Source organism: Podarcis gaigeae, assembly GCF_964106915.1.
Source record: "Podarcis gaigeae genome assembly, chromosome: 5".
NCBI classification, from domain to species: domain Eukaryota; kingdom Metazoa; phylum Chordata; class Lepidosauria; order Squamata; family Lacertidae; genus Podarcis; species Podarcis gaigeae.
The window spans coordinates 10,693,532-10,708,351 of record NC_139681.1 but is presented as its reverse complement, the minus strand read 5'-3'; the positions used below and the strand labels follow the sequence as shown (position 1 = coordinate 10,708,351).

The window sequence follows — 14,820 nt, the reverse complement described above, 5'->3', positions numbered from 1 at the left end:
TGCTTCTTGCCCCGTTTGTTTATGTCTGTATTTATCTTCAAGCTGCTGAAAGGAAGGAAACAAGATAGAGAGGAAATAGTAAGCAGTGTATGCATAGCTGTCAATTTACAGATTTGAAAATAAGGGACCAGCAGCCAAAATAAGGGATAAGTGTTTATTTAAGATAAGCAGCTATCTTCTTTTTAAAAGACATCTGAAGGCAGCCCTGTTTAGGGAAGTTTTTAATATTTAATGCTGTGTTGTTTTTAACACTTGATTGGGAACCGCCCAGAGTGGCTGGGGAAACTCAGCCAGATGGGCGGAGTATAAATAATAAATTATTATTATTATACATAAATCCGGCACTCATGGAGCCATGCTGCTTTGGCTGCCACTGACTGTGTTTTGCAGGGGGTTGGACTACATCAGTGTTTCCCAACCTTGGGTCTCCAGCTGCTGTTGGACTACAGTTCCCATCATCCCTTACCATTGGTCTTGCTAGCAAGGGATGATGGGAGTTGTAGTCGAAAAACAGCTGGAGACCCAAGGTTGGGAAACACTGGACTACATGAGCCTAAGGGTCTACAACTCCGACCAAAGAAGAGGGGCAGACAAAACTGGTGAACGATGTCCAGATGGCAAAGCTTACAGGCAGAATTAGAAACCAGGCAGAGAACCTCTTTAATAAAGAATGGAGAAAGTTTATAATTTATTTGGAAAGCTATTGTAAAGAGTTACATACATTGGTAGGATTGACAGAAAACTATGGATGGACAAATGATTTATAAAAATAGAGTTAGGAAAGGGATGCAGAGGGGGAAATCACTACATTAAGATGCTGCTCTGGTTGGAGGGTATGCTAAGCAGCACGTCGTGGTGGAAGTCTCGCAAGAGAGGGGCTGCCTGCCCTCCCGCCCCTGCCACCCGTCTCCTCACGACGCGCCCAAGGGGGAAAAAGGAGATGGAGACGCGGCAGCTCGTGCACGCTCTCTCTCGAGGCGGGGGACCCCGATTCGCTGCTTCCCTCCGGAGCCAGGCGAGCATGAAACCCGGGAAATTTAAGGGACATCATCAATAAGGGACAGCAGCAGGACACGGTGCTGGGATAAGGGAGTTTCCTGCCAAATAAGGGATGGTTGACAGCTATGAGTGTATAGGCTGCAGGAATACCGTATTTTTCGCCCTATAAGACGCACTTTTTCCCCTCCAAAAATGAAGGGGAAATGTGTGTGCGTCCTATGGGCCGAATGCAGGCTTTCCCTGAAGCCTGGAGAGCGAGGGGGGTCGGTGCGCACCGACCGTTCTCGCTCTCCAGGCTTCAGGAAGCTATCCACTAGCCGTGGGAGACCCAGCTCTCCCAAGGCTAGCGGAGACCTTGCCGGCACCCAGAAGCTTGGGGCGCGCTGAGCTCCGTGCACCCCAAGCTTTGGGATTAGCGCAGCGCTCCGCTAGCCCTGGGAGAGCCGCGCAGCTCTCCCACGGCTAGCGGAGACCTTGCCAGCACCCTGAAGCTTGGGGTGCGCTGAGCTCCGCTCGCCCCAAGCTTCGGGATTAGCGCAGCGCTCTGCTAGCCTTGGGAGAGCCGCGCAGCTCTCCCAGGGCTAGCGGAGACCTTGCCAGCACCCAGAAGCTTGGGGCGCGCTGAGCTCCGCACGCCCCAAGCTTCGGGATTAGCACAGCGCTCCGCTAGCCTTGGGAGAGCTGCGCGGCTCTCCCAGAGCTAGCGGAGACCTTGCCAGCACCCAGAAGCTTGGGGCGCACTGAGCTCAGCGCGCCCTAAGCTTCGGGCTTAGCGCAGGGCACCTGGGGGGAAAATTTTTTTCCCCTTTATTTCCCTCCCAAAAAACTAGGTGCGTCCTATGGGCCGGTGCGTCCTATGGGGCGAAAAATACGGTAATTTAATTCATATTGGTGGCTCTCCTCATCCTTCAACCAGAAGTCTTATATTAACATTATTAATATTATTTCTGTTGTGACAGTTTTGAAACGTTGTCAGTGTTTAAGCAGAAGAGCAGCTCTACATGGCTGTGTTCATCCCGCTCCTAATCCTGCTTAAGCACGTCACTGAAAAGTGAGGTTCCCTCACCATTTTTCTCCAGAACTCCCATCTTTGTAAATGAAGGGATATACGTTTTATATAAAATCATATACATTTGGCATAATCAAAATAATTTTATTTAATTATTGGAAGGCCTTACCAGGCACCTGAGGCCACTGTATGGTGTAATCCAGAGTTCCCCAAACTTGGGACTCCATCTGTTTTTGAACTACAATCCCCATCATCCCTAGCTGGCAGGACCAGATCTGGAAGCATCCTTTATTGCACCAAGTTGGTGTACCTGGCTTGGATGAGAGGCACCTCATGGGGACAGAGGTTACTGATCATATGTGCAGCCAGTTCCGGTGCAAAGCAGCCAACGAAGAACTTGGGGTGTTCTTGAAGTACTGTATTTTTTGCTCTCTAGGATGCACCAGATGATAAGACACACCTAGTTTGGGGGGGAGGAAAACAAGAAAAAATATTTTGAATCCCAGAAGCCAGAACAGCAACAGGGATACCGTGTGGCTGTTCTGGCTTCTGGGATAACCGCACCAAGCCTCTTCAGGGCAGCGGGATGAAGGCTCCCCCTGCCCAAAGAGGCAGAAGCCACGGCAGGCGCATTGCTGAAGGGGCGCTGCGCAGTTCTCCCTCTCTGCGCAGCGCCATTCACTCCATAAGATGCACTCATATTTCCCCTTACTTTATAGGAGGAAAAAGGTGCGTCCTATGGAGCGAAAAATACGGTATATGCGCCAAAGTATGAGTAGACATGGGCTGTATGGCACTGAGTGAATTCCATCCATGGCACATAATAAAACGCTGTTTTTCCTGATTCCTTCTTTTCCCTTTCCTGTATAGATGATGCCACGGACAAAGATCTTTCTGACTTAGTCTCAGAAATGGAAATGATGAAGATGATTGGGAAGCACAAGAACATCATTAATCTCTTGGGGGCCTGCACACAGGATGGTATGTTCCCAGGGCTCATGGTTGTGGCGGTTGATGAAGGTAGTCATATTATACATACCTAGGACTTGCCGATCAGAAGGTCGGCGGTTCGAATCCCTGTGATGGGGTGAGCTCCCGTTGCTCGGTCCCTGCTCCTGCCAACCTAGCAGTTCGAAAGCACATCCAAGTGCAAGTAGATAAATAGGTACCACTCCGGCGGGAAGGTAAACAGCGTTTCCGTGCGCTGCTCTGGTTCGCCAGAAGGTGTTTCGTCATGCTGGACACATGACCAGCTGTACGCCGGCTCCCTCGGCCAATAAAGCGAGATGAGCACCGCAACCCCAGAGTCGGCCACGACTGGACCTAATGGTCAGGGGTCCCTTTACCTTTACCTTATAGCTCTCCCTCATGCCTCTTTGCTGCAAACTCTGCGAGAAGCCGAAAGTCTTCTTCGTTCTGGAAGAGACGTGCCAGATTACCACAGTCTAAACGGGCTTCTGTTTAAATGAGTTTCATGGATGCTTTGAGTCCTCTGCTGTAGACCAAGAGCAGGGGGCTTTTTCTGGCTGCCAGGTCCCCATCCCTTGGTGGACCAAATTCGGTAGGTGGGCAGGACCTATCAAACTATACAGAGCTTCTGGCATATTTGAAAGGCCCCCAGAGTTTCCGACCACCTCCACACTGTCACCCTCTACTTTGGCACCGTTGTTGCTGGGTTTTGTGTGTGTTTGTCTCATCTGATGGTGGTGGAGCACTCTTCTGAAGAAGTGCCTGCCTTCTAGACTCAGAGGGCGAGGAACAAGCCTGGAAACATACAGAAATATCTTCTTGCCACTCATCGGAACGGTAGCTTGTCAGTAGGAAAGAGTTCATTTCGGATAAAAATATATTGTTTTTACTCCAGGTCCTCTCTATGTCCTGGTGGAATATGCATCAAAGGGGAACTTGAGAGAATACCTTAGAGCCCGCCGGCCACCTGGCATGGATTACTCTTTCGATACCTGCAAGCTGCCTGAGGAACAGTTAACGTTTAAAGACTTAGTCTCCTGCGCCTACCAGGTGGCACGAGGGATGGAGTACCTGGCATCTCAGAAAGTAAGTAGCATGCAGCTTTATAAGAAACTAGGGGTTGTCCCCCTGTTTGCCAACTCCACCCAGCTCTCCATCTCCCTAGACCTTGTGGAGGAAAAAATCCCAACACGAATCCCTTGGACCAGGTGCAAGGAATAATAATAATAATAATAATAATAATAATAATAATAATAATAATAATTTATTATTTATTCCCCAGCCACTCTGGGCGGCTTCCAACAAAATATTAAAATACAATTGTCCATCAAACGTTAAAAGCCTCCCTGAACAGGGCTGCCTTCAGATGTCTTCTAAAAGACTGGTAGTTGTTTTTCTCTTTGACATCTGGTGGGAGGGCGTTCCACAGGGTGGGTGCCCCACTACTGAGAAGGCCCTCTGCCTGGTTCCCTGTATCTTGGCTTCTCGCAGCAAGGGAACCGCCAGAAGCCCCTCGGCACTGGACCTCAGTGTCCGGGCAGAATGATGGGGGTGGAGACGCTCCTTCAGGTATACTGGACCAAAGTCGTCTAGGGCTTTAAAGGTCACCACCAACACTTTGAATTGTGCTTGGAAATGTACTGGGAGCCAATGTACATCTTTCAAGACCAGTGTTATGTGGTCTCGGCGACTGCTCCCAGTCACCAGCCTAGCTGCCGCATTCTGGATTAGTTGTAGTTTCCTGGTCACCTTCAAAGGTAGCCCCACATAGAGCACATTGCAGTAGTCCAAGCGAGAGATAACTAGAGCATGCACCACTCTGGCGAGACAGTCCACGGGCAGGTAGGGTCTCAGCCTGCATACCAGATGGAGCTGATAAACAGCTGCCCTGGACACAGAATTGACCTGCACCTCCATGGACAGCTGCAAGGGGCAGTTACCCCATTCAGGACCACGGTGTCCTCCACTCCTGCCCGCCTCCTGTCCCCCCAAGACAGTACTTCTGTCTTGTCAGGATTCAACCTCAATCTGTTAGCCGCCATCCATCCTCCAACCACCTCCAGGCACTCACACAGGACCTTCACCGCCTTCACTTGTTCTGATTTGAAAGAGAGGTAGAGCTGGGTATCATCCACATACTGATGGACACCCAGCCCAAACCCCCTGATGATCTCTCCCAGCGGCTGCATGTAGATGTTGAAAAGCATGGGGGAGAGGGCAGACCCCTGAGGCACCCACAAGTGAGAGCCATGGGGTCTGAACACTCATACCCCCACCACCACTTTCTGAACCCAGCCCAGGAACCCTTTTGACTCTCTCCTCATAGGTCAACATCAACAGATGGGTGGGTGGGGCAATCCCATAGCTGTCAACCGTCCCTTATTTGGCGGGAAAGTCCCTTATCCCAGCGGCGTTTCCCACTGCTGTCCCTTTTTGATGATGTCCCTTAAATTTCCCGGGTTTCAAAGGAAACAGCTCCTCTCCCTCCCTCCCTGCCAGCCAGGGAGGAGGGAGGCTCCAACTGTGTTGCTTGGCTGCGTTCCTCACCCAATAAGGAATCTAAGAACGACTGAGGGGTGGAGCTTGCATGCCTTGTGCCGATCAAATCGGCCGTGTTGCCTGGAGTCTCGCCTTTGCTCAGCGCTTCCCAGCAGAGTGGTGACAGTGGTTTTCCTTGCTGCATCCCCTTTGCCGGGTTGCTGCGCTGTGGGAACCACCGCTTGAGGCTTTGTTTGGCTGCTGGCTGGGCTTTCTGCCTTTGGCTCGGAGGGGCTCAGAAGTTGAACCTACCTGTGCTTGGAAACTCCCTTATTTTAGCTGCTGATCCCTTATTTTCGAGGTTGCTGGTCCCTTATTTTCAAATCTGTAAGTTGACAGCTAAGGAAAATCCACATGTCAGTAATGTGGTGTTATTGTGACCTCACATCTTAATTAATGCACGTTTCTTGGGTCCCCCCCCCCATTCTTTTTCAGTGTATCCATAGGGACTTGGCAGCTAGAAATGTTTTGGTCACAGAAGACAATGTGATGAAGATAGCTGACTTTGGCCTTGCCAGAGATGTTCACAACATTGATTATTACAAGAAGACAACCAATGTGAGTGAAAAGCTCTCAGACATGAAGCTATTCTGGCTACTTAAAGAGCTGGACATCTTGTGGGCATTAAATAGCTTTGCCTTGCATTCTCTTTTAGCAATTCAGGTGAAAGTGAGGCCCTGGGTTTTACTTGAATGTTCACTGTTTTCTGTTTTGTAAGTCAATAACTCAGTTGGTTTCTGAGAGAGAAATTAATACAACTTGTTACACACATTCTGGACACCTTTCAGTTTCAAGTCCACATACAAAACCCAATCTAATTTTGTTCAGTGTTTTGAACAGGATAGGCTAGAAATAACACATTTATTCTTAAACTAACATTAAAAACTATCCCAACTTTCAGAAAAACATTTCTGACAAAAGCTGAGAATTAATATATATATATACTACAAACAGAAAAGAGATCTAACAAAGGAATTATTCAAAAGTCAAACTTCTTCAGCCATGTGATTTATTCATTTTAACTGAGAAATATTTGCAGTCTCGGCTGCATCTGGCAATATGTATAGCTGTACTGGGCAAATACTCAGTCTTTTTTTCTGGGCGTACTCAAGGTTGCACAGTACTGGTACCTTGTTTTCAAATGTTAAAAGTGTGGCACAATTGGAATGAATTTCAGGAACCAAAATGCTTTTTTCAGTGCAGCCTGAGCAGGAGCAGTGGATGAGATTATAGTTGATTCTTGTAGCTTGTCTTCACTTACCCCACCCTGCTCACAGTTGTGAAGAATATTCCTACACTATGAATGGTCTGTGTCACCATTAAGAAAAAGAGGTAGGAATAGGTCAATATATATGTGGACTGTCCCCGGACCAAGTGACTTTTCTTCAAGTTCTCGAAGTTCTTAACCTAGCTCAAGGTAGTAATCTGAAATAGCCGGACATTTAATTGAGAATCAATCACAGTCAGCCCATCATTTGAAAAATAAGACTTTAGAGGCGTCTTACCTTAAAATGACAACTAGGCATTCTGTTTTCGAGACTGTAATCTTGGTTTTAGGAGGCATTTGGTGCCTAGCTTATATATCTGCGTTCCTAACTTCACTGTACTCAAATACAGTCATATTTTGGAAGCCAAACACCTTGGTTCCTGAACAAATCGGCTCCCGAACGATCGAAACCCGGAAGAGTGTTCCAGTTTTTGAATGATTTTCGGAAGCTGAATGTCCGGTGCAGCTTCCGATTGGCTGCAGGACGTTCCTGCAGCCAATCAGAAGCCGCGTTTTGGTTTTCAAAGGGACTCCTGGAACGCATTCTGTTTGAAAACCAAGGTACCATTGCACCATCTCATACTGTGTTGTGTTTGTGGCTGTGAAGCTTTTGCCTCTACACTGCCTGTGTCAGGGAGGAGGGAAAGAGTGTGGTCGGAGGGTTAGAGAGAAGGGCGGCAGAGACAGTGTAGTGGCTAAAGCCTTCTCCCATGACCCCTTGAGGTGAGAGATGTCGTATGACTTCAGGGCACTAAACACCTTGCACTGAAGGATGCAATTAGTATGAAGAGAAAGTAATTGTGGACTGTGGGGGGGGGGGGTCAAATAGCTTGATCAGTTCACCCATGTTCATTATTTGTTTGGCCTGGTCACTAAGGAAAATGTTTCAGACTGGATTATAGTTGAATGTTCAGTTGGCGCCAGAATGGCTGGGTGAAATTGCTGATGGATCTTTCCTTTTCATCTCCCTAAATTACAGGGTCGACTGCCTGTGAAATGGATGGCTCCAGAAGCATTGTTTGACCGTGTGTATACGCACCAGAGTGATGTGTAAGCATTGCCCATGATTTTAAACAGCAAAAGCAAAAAAAGCAAAACACAAAAGTCATGGGAACAATTGTAATGCCAAGCTGAGACGGGATCTTGTCAATATGTGCATGAATAATTTTGAATTCACCGATGTAGTGGAAAACTTAACAAAGAGTAATAGACAGCCTGTCAGCTACCTGATTAAATGCTCATCTTAATTTCAGACTAGGTGTCTGGGATTTCTATTGAGCTGCCTCAACAGAGATCTGCAAGTGCCTAGTAAAAAAATAATAATGGCTCAGGCAATTAGTCATTCTATTGATGACTTGTTAGCTGTTCATGGCTGCCCAGAAACAAAAGAGAAGCCCCCGCCTTCATCTCCTTTCCCAAAAGTCTCATTGAATTCTAAAACCTTTGGTTCCCAGATGGTCCTTCGGAGTGCTGCTATGGGAGATCTTCACTTTGGGTGGGTCCCCGTACCCAGGAATTCCAGTTGAGGAACTCTTCAAACTCCTGAAGGAAGGCCATCGCATGGATAAGCCAGCAAACTGCACCCATGATTTGTAAGTTGTCAGTCTGGAAAGAACTTCCACTTTTGTAAGACGTGTTTCTGAGTCTGAGGAGAAGGGGGTGTCTTTAATTCAACTGCTTCAGTCTCACATTCTCTCTTTTTGTGTGTGTGTGTCTTGGTGCCATCTCTACCAAACGCTGTTCATCAATCCCTGCTATGAAGGACCTTCCTCCTGCTTTCATGTGCACACACACACACACACACACACAGTAAAGGTTTCTTGATGTTTTGATAGCCACGTAAGGCTATTGCTATGCCATGATTGAGAGTTGGGCTAGACTCAAAAGTAGGGTGAAGTCAACCAACCATCCAACCAACCATAGAAACTGCAGCTGATGCCTTCAATAAAATACTATAAGGCAGACTTACTCGCAACTGCAGTTTCTATAGTTGGCTGGTTGTCTTGATTCCACTTTGAGTCCAGCCCAACTCTCAGTCATGGCATAGTGAGCAACACAAACCTATTTTCCACCAGGCTTAGTTGGATTTTGAATGCTGCTTTGCACATGAAATGTTTGTGAGCCGTGAGAACAAACCAAAGCACACAATAGAAATGAAAAAAGTGGGGAGGGAGGAGGAAAGAAAACATTGGTGCAGCTACTCCTTCTCCAATCAGTGGAAGGGACCAGGCTGGTCTCCTTCTTGACAGGTCGATCTTCCCGGGAGAAAGGCTCTCTCAGGGGCTCTTGGACTCTGGCCACGGTGTGCCTCCCTTCAGCTTCACAGTGATGAGTAGCAATGAGTGATTGAAACTCTTTTATTTCCTTTCATTTTAAGCCGACCGCTCTTTGGTGAATCATTAGAAAGTCTGGCCGTGTGTGTGCACATGCATCCATAAAAACAAGGAACCGTTTCCAGTCCTTTTGTCCGTTTTATATCTCTCGCTGCTGTTTTGTAGGATAGTGTTTGGCTCAAGCTTCGGTTTCACGGCCTTCCATTTCTTTTTGAGTGTAAGATTTTGGAATCCCATCTGCAGCAAGCGCAACCCCAGCCACTGGCGAAAGCCCATGTCCTGCCTAAACATTTGCCCTATATTCTCCCTTTCCCCAGGTACATGATTATGAGGGAGTGCTGGCATGCTGTACCTTCCCAGCGACCAACCTTTAAGCAGCTAGTTGAAGACCTGGATAGAGTCCTGATCGTGACCTCAACTGATGTGAGTATTGCCTTACTTTCTGGCACGCTGGGGCTAATTTGCACCTGCCTCTCAAAGTTTAGATGCTTTATTCAAACATACACGAGTCTTAAAGAAATAAAACCTGGATGTACATTTCCAAAATATAAGATAAAAAACAAATAAAATAAAACCTACATACAGCAACAGTGTTTTGGGTAGTGTAGGCTCCTATTATGTAAGTCATGGGTCCCGCCTGCTAGCCTGCTCCCTAAAATATCGCTGGTTTGCTCATTTCTATATATTGGGGGCCTATTCTGCATAGACTGGTTGCTTGGCAACATGTGCAAATGGCTTTAGATACCTATTAGGTCCATATGTTACCATATAGCATATATTCAGCACACAAAAAGAGACAATTTGTTGTTGACAAAGGACAGCTGGACCTATAAAGGGCTCCATTACCTTCAGTAGCTTAGGGTCTCATCAAACCTAAATCTGGCCCTGCCGGCAGCAAACACTGCTCCCTTCTGCTTTGCCCCTGCCCCATCTCAGTAAACTGCAATGGCATGTGGCATTGTGGGAAATGAGGTCAGCAATGCAATCACTACCAGTGCTTGGGATCATAGTAGAAGAAGAAGAAGAAGAAGAAGGGTTTGGATTTGATATCCCGCCTTTCACTCCCCTTCAGGAGTCTCAAAGCGGCTAACATTCTCCTTTCCCTTCCTCCCCCACAACAAACACTCTGTGAGGTGAGTGGGGCTGAGAGACTTCAGAGAAGTGGGACTAGCCCAAGGTCACCCAGCAGCTGCATGTGGAGGAGCGGAGACGCGAACCCGGTTCCCCAGATTAGGAGACTACCGCTCTTAACCACTACACCACACTGGCTCCCAGTAGCCCTCACCACAGATCTTCATGGGCAGAGACCAGGGTATTTTGCAACCAAGATGTGGAACTCCCAGTTCTAACATAATAATAATAATAATAATAATAATAATAATAATAATAATAATAATAATAATAATTTGTTATTTATACCCCGCTTCCCCAGCCACTCTGGGCGGCTTCCGAAAAAATATTAAAATACTGTAATACATCAAACATTAAAAGCTTCCCTAAACAGGGCTGCCTCCAGATGTCTTCTAAAAGTCTGGTAGTTGTTGTTCTCTTTGACATCTGGTGGGAGGGCGTTCCACAGGGCGGGTGCCACTACTGAGAAGGCCCTCTGCCTGGTTCCCTGTAACTTGGCTTCTCACAGGGTTCTCACAGGGCAGGTGCCACTACCGAGAAGGCCCTCTGCCTGCTTCCCTGTAACTTGGCTTCTCGCAGTGAGGGAACCTCCAGAAGGCCCTCGGTGCTGGACCTCAGTGTCCTGGGAGAATGATGGGGGTGGAGACGTTCCTTCAGGTCTACTGGACCGAGGCTGTTTAGGGTTTGAAAGGTTATCACCAACACTTTAAATTGTGCTTGGAAACGTACTGGGAGCCAATATACATCTTTCAAGACTGGTGTTATATGGTCTCAGCAGCCACTCCCAGTCACCAGTCTAGCTGCCGTATTCTGAATTAGTTGTAGTTTCCGGGTCACCTTCAAAGGTAGCCCCACGTAGAGCGCATTGCAGTAGTCCAAGCGAGAGGTAACCAGAGCATGCACCACTCTGACGAGACAGTCCGCGGGCAGGTAGGGTCTCAGCCTGCGTACCAGATGGAGCTGGTAAACAGCTGCCCTGGACACAGATTTGACCTGTGCCTCCATGGACAGCTGTGAGTCCAAAACGACTCCCATGCGGCGCACCTGGTCCTTCAGAGGCACAGTTACCCCATTCAGGACTAGGGAATCCTCCAAACCTACCCACCTCCTGTCCCCAAAAAACAGTACTTCTGTCTTGTCAGGATTCAACCTCAATCTGTTAGCCGCCATCTTAACCTAACCTAAGGCATGAGGTATCGCTACGAAAGAGTGACCAATTTCTCCCTCTCTTATTATCCGTGCCATTGTTCTTCTTGCAGGAGTACATTGACCTGTCAGTGCCTTTTGAGCAATATTCGCCTGCGGACCAGGATACCCAGAGTGCCTGCTCTTCAGGAGACGACTCTGTATTTGCACACGACCTTCTCTCCGATGAGCCCTGTCTTCCCAAACAGCAAGGAAACGGCATCGTCAGGACATGATGGCAGACAGCCGCAAGGAAGAGACTCGTGAATGTACGTTTTGGGGGAAGGCCCGGGAGAAAAACCTGAGGGAGGATTTCATTGCTCTGCTCCGTGGCGCAGAAGATTTGTCTTGCCGCGAAGCCGTACAAATTCCCCCCGTTTTGTTATTTGAAAAAAGGAACCAGCGCCAGCACTGTTTGGTCTGAAGGAACGAATTTTGGGCAGGTTAGCAGCATCCAGGCAGACAATGCCTCACCTAGAGGGTGCCGAACCCGCAGCCTCCAATCAGATTTCCACTGTGATTTTTCTGTGCCTACAGTACCAGGGTGGGAAGTGGGGGTTTTTTCCTCATCTTTTAAAGAGAAAAGCATGTAAAGAATGTAGGAATGTCTTTTCAGAATGCAATCATCACATTAATCTTTTGGGTGGAGCTCAAAAGCCCCTTTGCCTGCAGGGATTCATACATTTATGTAAATATCTTTTGGAATATATAGATATATATTCACCATCCGCTTTGGAGGAATTTGAAAGCCATTCTGAAGAGTTCGTCGCTCTTAAAAAGTATTTGTCCACTTAAAAAGTTGCCTTGGATTGGCCACGGTGAAGAATTAGCTGTCTCTTGCACTAACGTCAGGAACAGATTAAAATAATATATTGCAGGCAGGAAAGAACTTGACTGGAGGTGTTGCAAGGTGTAATTTTGAAAAAACGGGGGGGGGGTGTCACTTTTTGTGTATGTGTGCATTGTGGTTAACTTGTTCTATATTTTCCCAGCGGGTTGCTTATATAATGTAAGCAGTGTTGGACCCAAATCTTGCTACGTGCTCTATTTATTTTCCGACTTTCCAGGGTGTTTAGAAATTCTACAGTGGGGCGTAAAATTTCTCGCAACGAATTCCCACAACCTTTTCCCCCAAAGGTTCTTTTCCTCTACCAGCAGATACTTGGAAAACGTAATTACGGGTACCTGTAAACAAAGCTCCTTTTAACGTATCACAAAAAGTTCCTATTCGCTAGCGTTGTTTTTATGTGTGTGTGTTGAAACCATTAATGCAGCCGCTAGCCAGACGGAAAAAGAACTTCTCCAAGTCTGAAACCTTTCTATCTAGAACATACTGATTTAAGAGGGTGGTGTTTTGTTTTTTTATCTCGCCTGCTTTCTTGTGTTTTAAAAAATATATATTTTAACATCATGTATATTTGTAAAATTATTTATAGATATTAACATATTCTGTTCCTCAGTTTACATTGTTTAGTGTTAATGTATACATTAATTTTTTCACAAAATCTGAGGTTTTAACTTATTGAAAGTATGGGAAGATAAATTAATCAATATTTTTCTTCTGAGTTTGTGGGAAATATTAAAAGAATGTATAGTTGTACAGTCGTATAACAAATCACTGTTAATACTAGATTTTTCTTTTCAAATAAAACAAACAAGTTTTCCCTAGGTTGCAGTAAGTATATATGCATTCTGTAATACATTAGTGTTAAATCCAAACAGATGGCAGCAGAGATTATTTTTACTTCTGTGTAAGAACCAAGAAATCTTTCATCGCTTTTACCACTGTGCATTAAGGGAGGGGGTGGGAGTGAGTGCATTTTTTATATTTTTTGAATGAAGGTGTTCTTTGTGGTGGACTTGATGACAGGTATGCAGCAAAGCTGAAAGTTGACTGCAAATGATGTGTGTGTTTGAGGGTTTCCCCCCCCCCTCTTACCAGTCTCATTTATATTTTCCTGCTGGAGAAATGGGGATAAAATAATATTTAAATTATAAGTAGGGAAAGTTTGATTGTAGTCTTTGAGCCTAACATTTTGTTTGGAAGGGGGAAAATGGCAATAGCGCCCAGTTTTGTACATTGAGAAACTATGTGTGCTAGACGACTCTGTCAAAGCACTTTCGATAACCAGGAGACATACAAAATGGAATAAGACCAATAGAATTGTAAATGCTAGGACCTTTTAACTCTTCCCACCACAGAGAAAGATGTCTATAGTGATCCTGAGATGTTTCTCTCTTCCATCTCCAGATCGTAAATTTCACTGAAGTAACAAGATAGTCCCCATTCCAGTTTGGTACTCATTCTATAATAAGGATTTTATCAAAATAGCTAATTTATAGTGAAGTTTCAAAGAGGTTTTTTTTTTAAATATATATATATATATATATATAGATTTATATAGATAACTACTTTTTGCAATAAAGAATTATTGTATTTTCCTACAGTGTATGCTAGTTTTGTACATTCCAAGAATCTGAAAAGTTGCTGTTCAATCCAGAACAATGTACAAATGTGTGCCTGAGTTCATTTAGATATGATAAATATATAAGCGTTCTATATAAGTATATATAATTTATTGAGTTTTTACAAAGATGTATTGTTGTAAACTTGCCCAGTCTTTTAACATTCAGCTCTTATGCAATTTTATAGCCAGGATTTTAAAAGCTTAAACTTTTCTTTAAATCTTTTTTATGATTGCTATTATTCCTGCTGATTTCACAAGCTATACGTTTACATGATTTGATATTTTGAGGAAAAGCTTCTTTATCTTCTAGTTTCTGTATTATTACGTTTGCTTGGCAGCTGCGGCTGTTAAAAGATGTGAAACAAACCAACACCGCTTTGCCTGGCCTCAAAATAAAAAAAGGAAAGTTGAATGTAATTTCGCCTCTCATTTTATTTCTCTAAAGAGTCTTTTCAAGAGCAAACCTTCGCTTTTGCATAGTATTTCATGTATCCAGTGGCGTGGAAAGGTCAGGTGGTACCCAGTGGGGAAAATTTCTTGTCACCCCCCACATTGAAATTGTTAAAAGAAGGAAAAATAAGATACTTACAATTGCAAGGTTTATTTACTTAACATTGTGAGCATAAGCACTTAAAATCTTTTTTTCACGATGGGAATTTCTTGTGGATGATTTTTTTTTACTTAATTTCGCCATTTTGCAGCCTACTGCTGATGTGGGCTACAGGCAGCTGAGGTGCTGTGTGAGTACAACTGCAAAAAACAAACACCAGTGTGGATATGCCCCCACTCTTAAAAGAGCTGACCTAGAATACAAGAGGAGCCAGTGGCGGAGGAAGGGGGGGCCGCCCCGAGTGTCATCATTGAGGGGGGGTAACAAAATGACAAAAATATGAGGGTTGTTTTTTTTTTAATGGGCTCACA

The 14,820-nt window shown here is 45.5% G+C and overlaps 1 protein-coding gene across 4 annotated transcripts in view; it reads left to right on the top strand.

The window, feature by feature from the left end:
• The window catches only part of FGFR3 (fibroblast growth factor receptor 3), a 63,483-nt gene extending 49,167 nt beyond the window's left edge, over positions 1 to 14,316 (top strand). For all 4 annotated transcript variants that reach the window (XM_083738318.1, XM_083738317.1, XM_083738316.1 and 1 more), the window contains exons 12-18: positions 2,879 to 2,989; positions 3,873 to 4,063; positions 5,951 to 6,073; positions 7,762 to 7,832; positions 8,237 to 8,374; positions 9,433 to 9,538; positions 11,506 to 14,316. In XM_083738318.1, coding sequence (XP_083594444.1) covers positions 2,879 to 2,989; positions 3,873 to 4,063; positions 5,951 to 6,073; positions 7,762 to 7,832; positions 8,237 to 8,374; positions 9,433 to 9,538; positions 11,506 to 11,667 — 902 coding nt within the window. In that variant the 3' untranslated portion in view covers positions 11,668 to 14,316. The remainder of the gene's footprint in view (positions 1 to 2,878; positions 2,990 to 3,872; positions 4,064 to 5,950; positions 6,074 to 7,761; positions 7,833 to 8,236; positions 8,375 to 9,432; positions 9,539 to 11,505) is intronic.
• Positions 14,317 to 14,820: the final 504 nt, after the last annotated feature.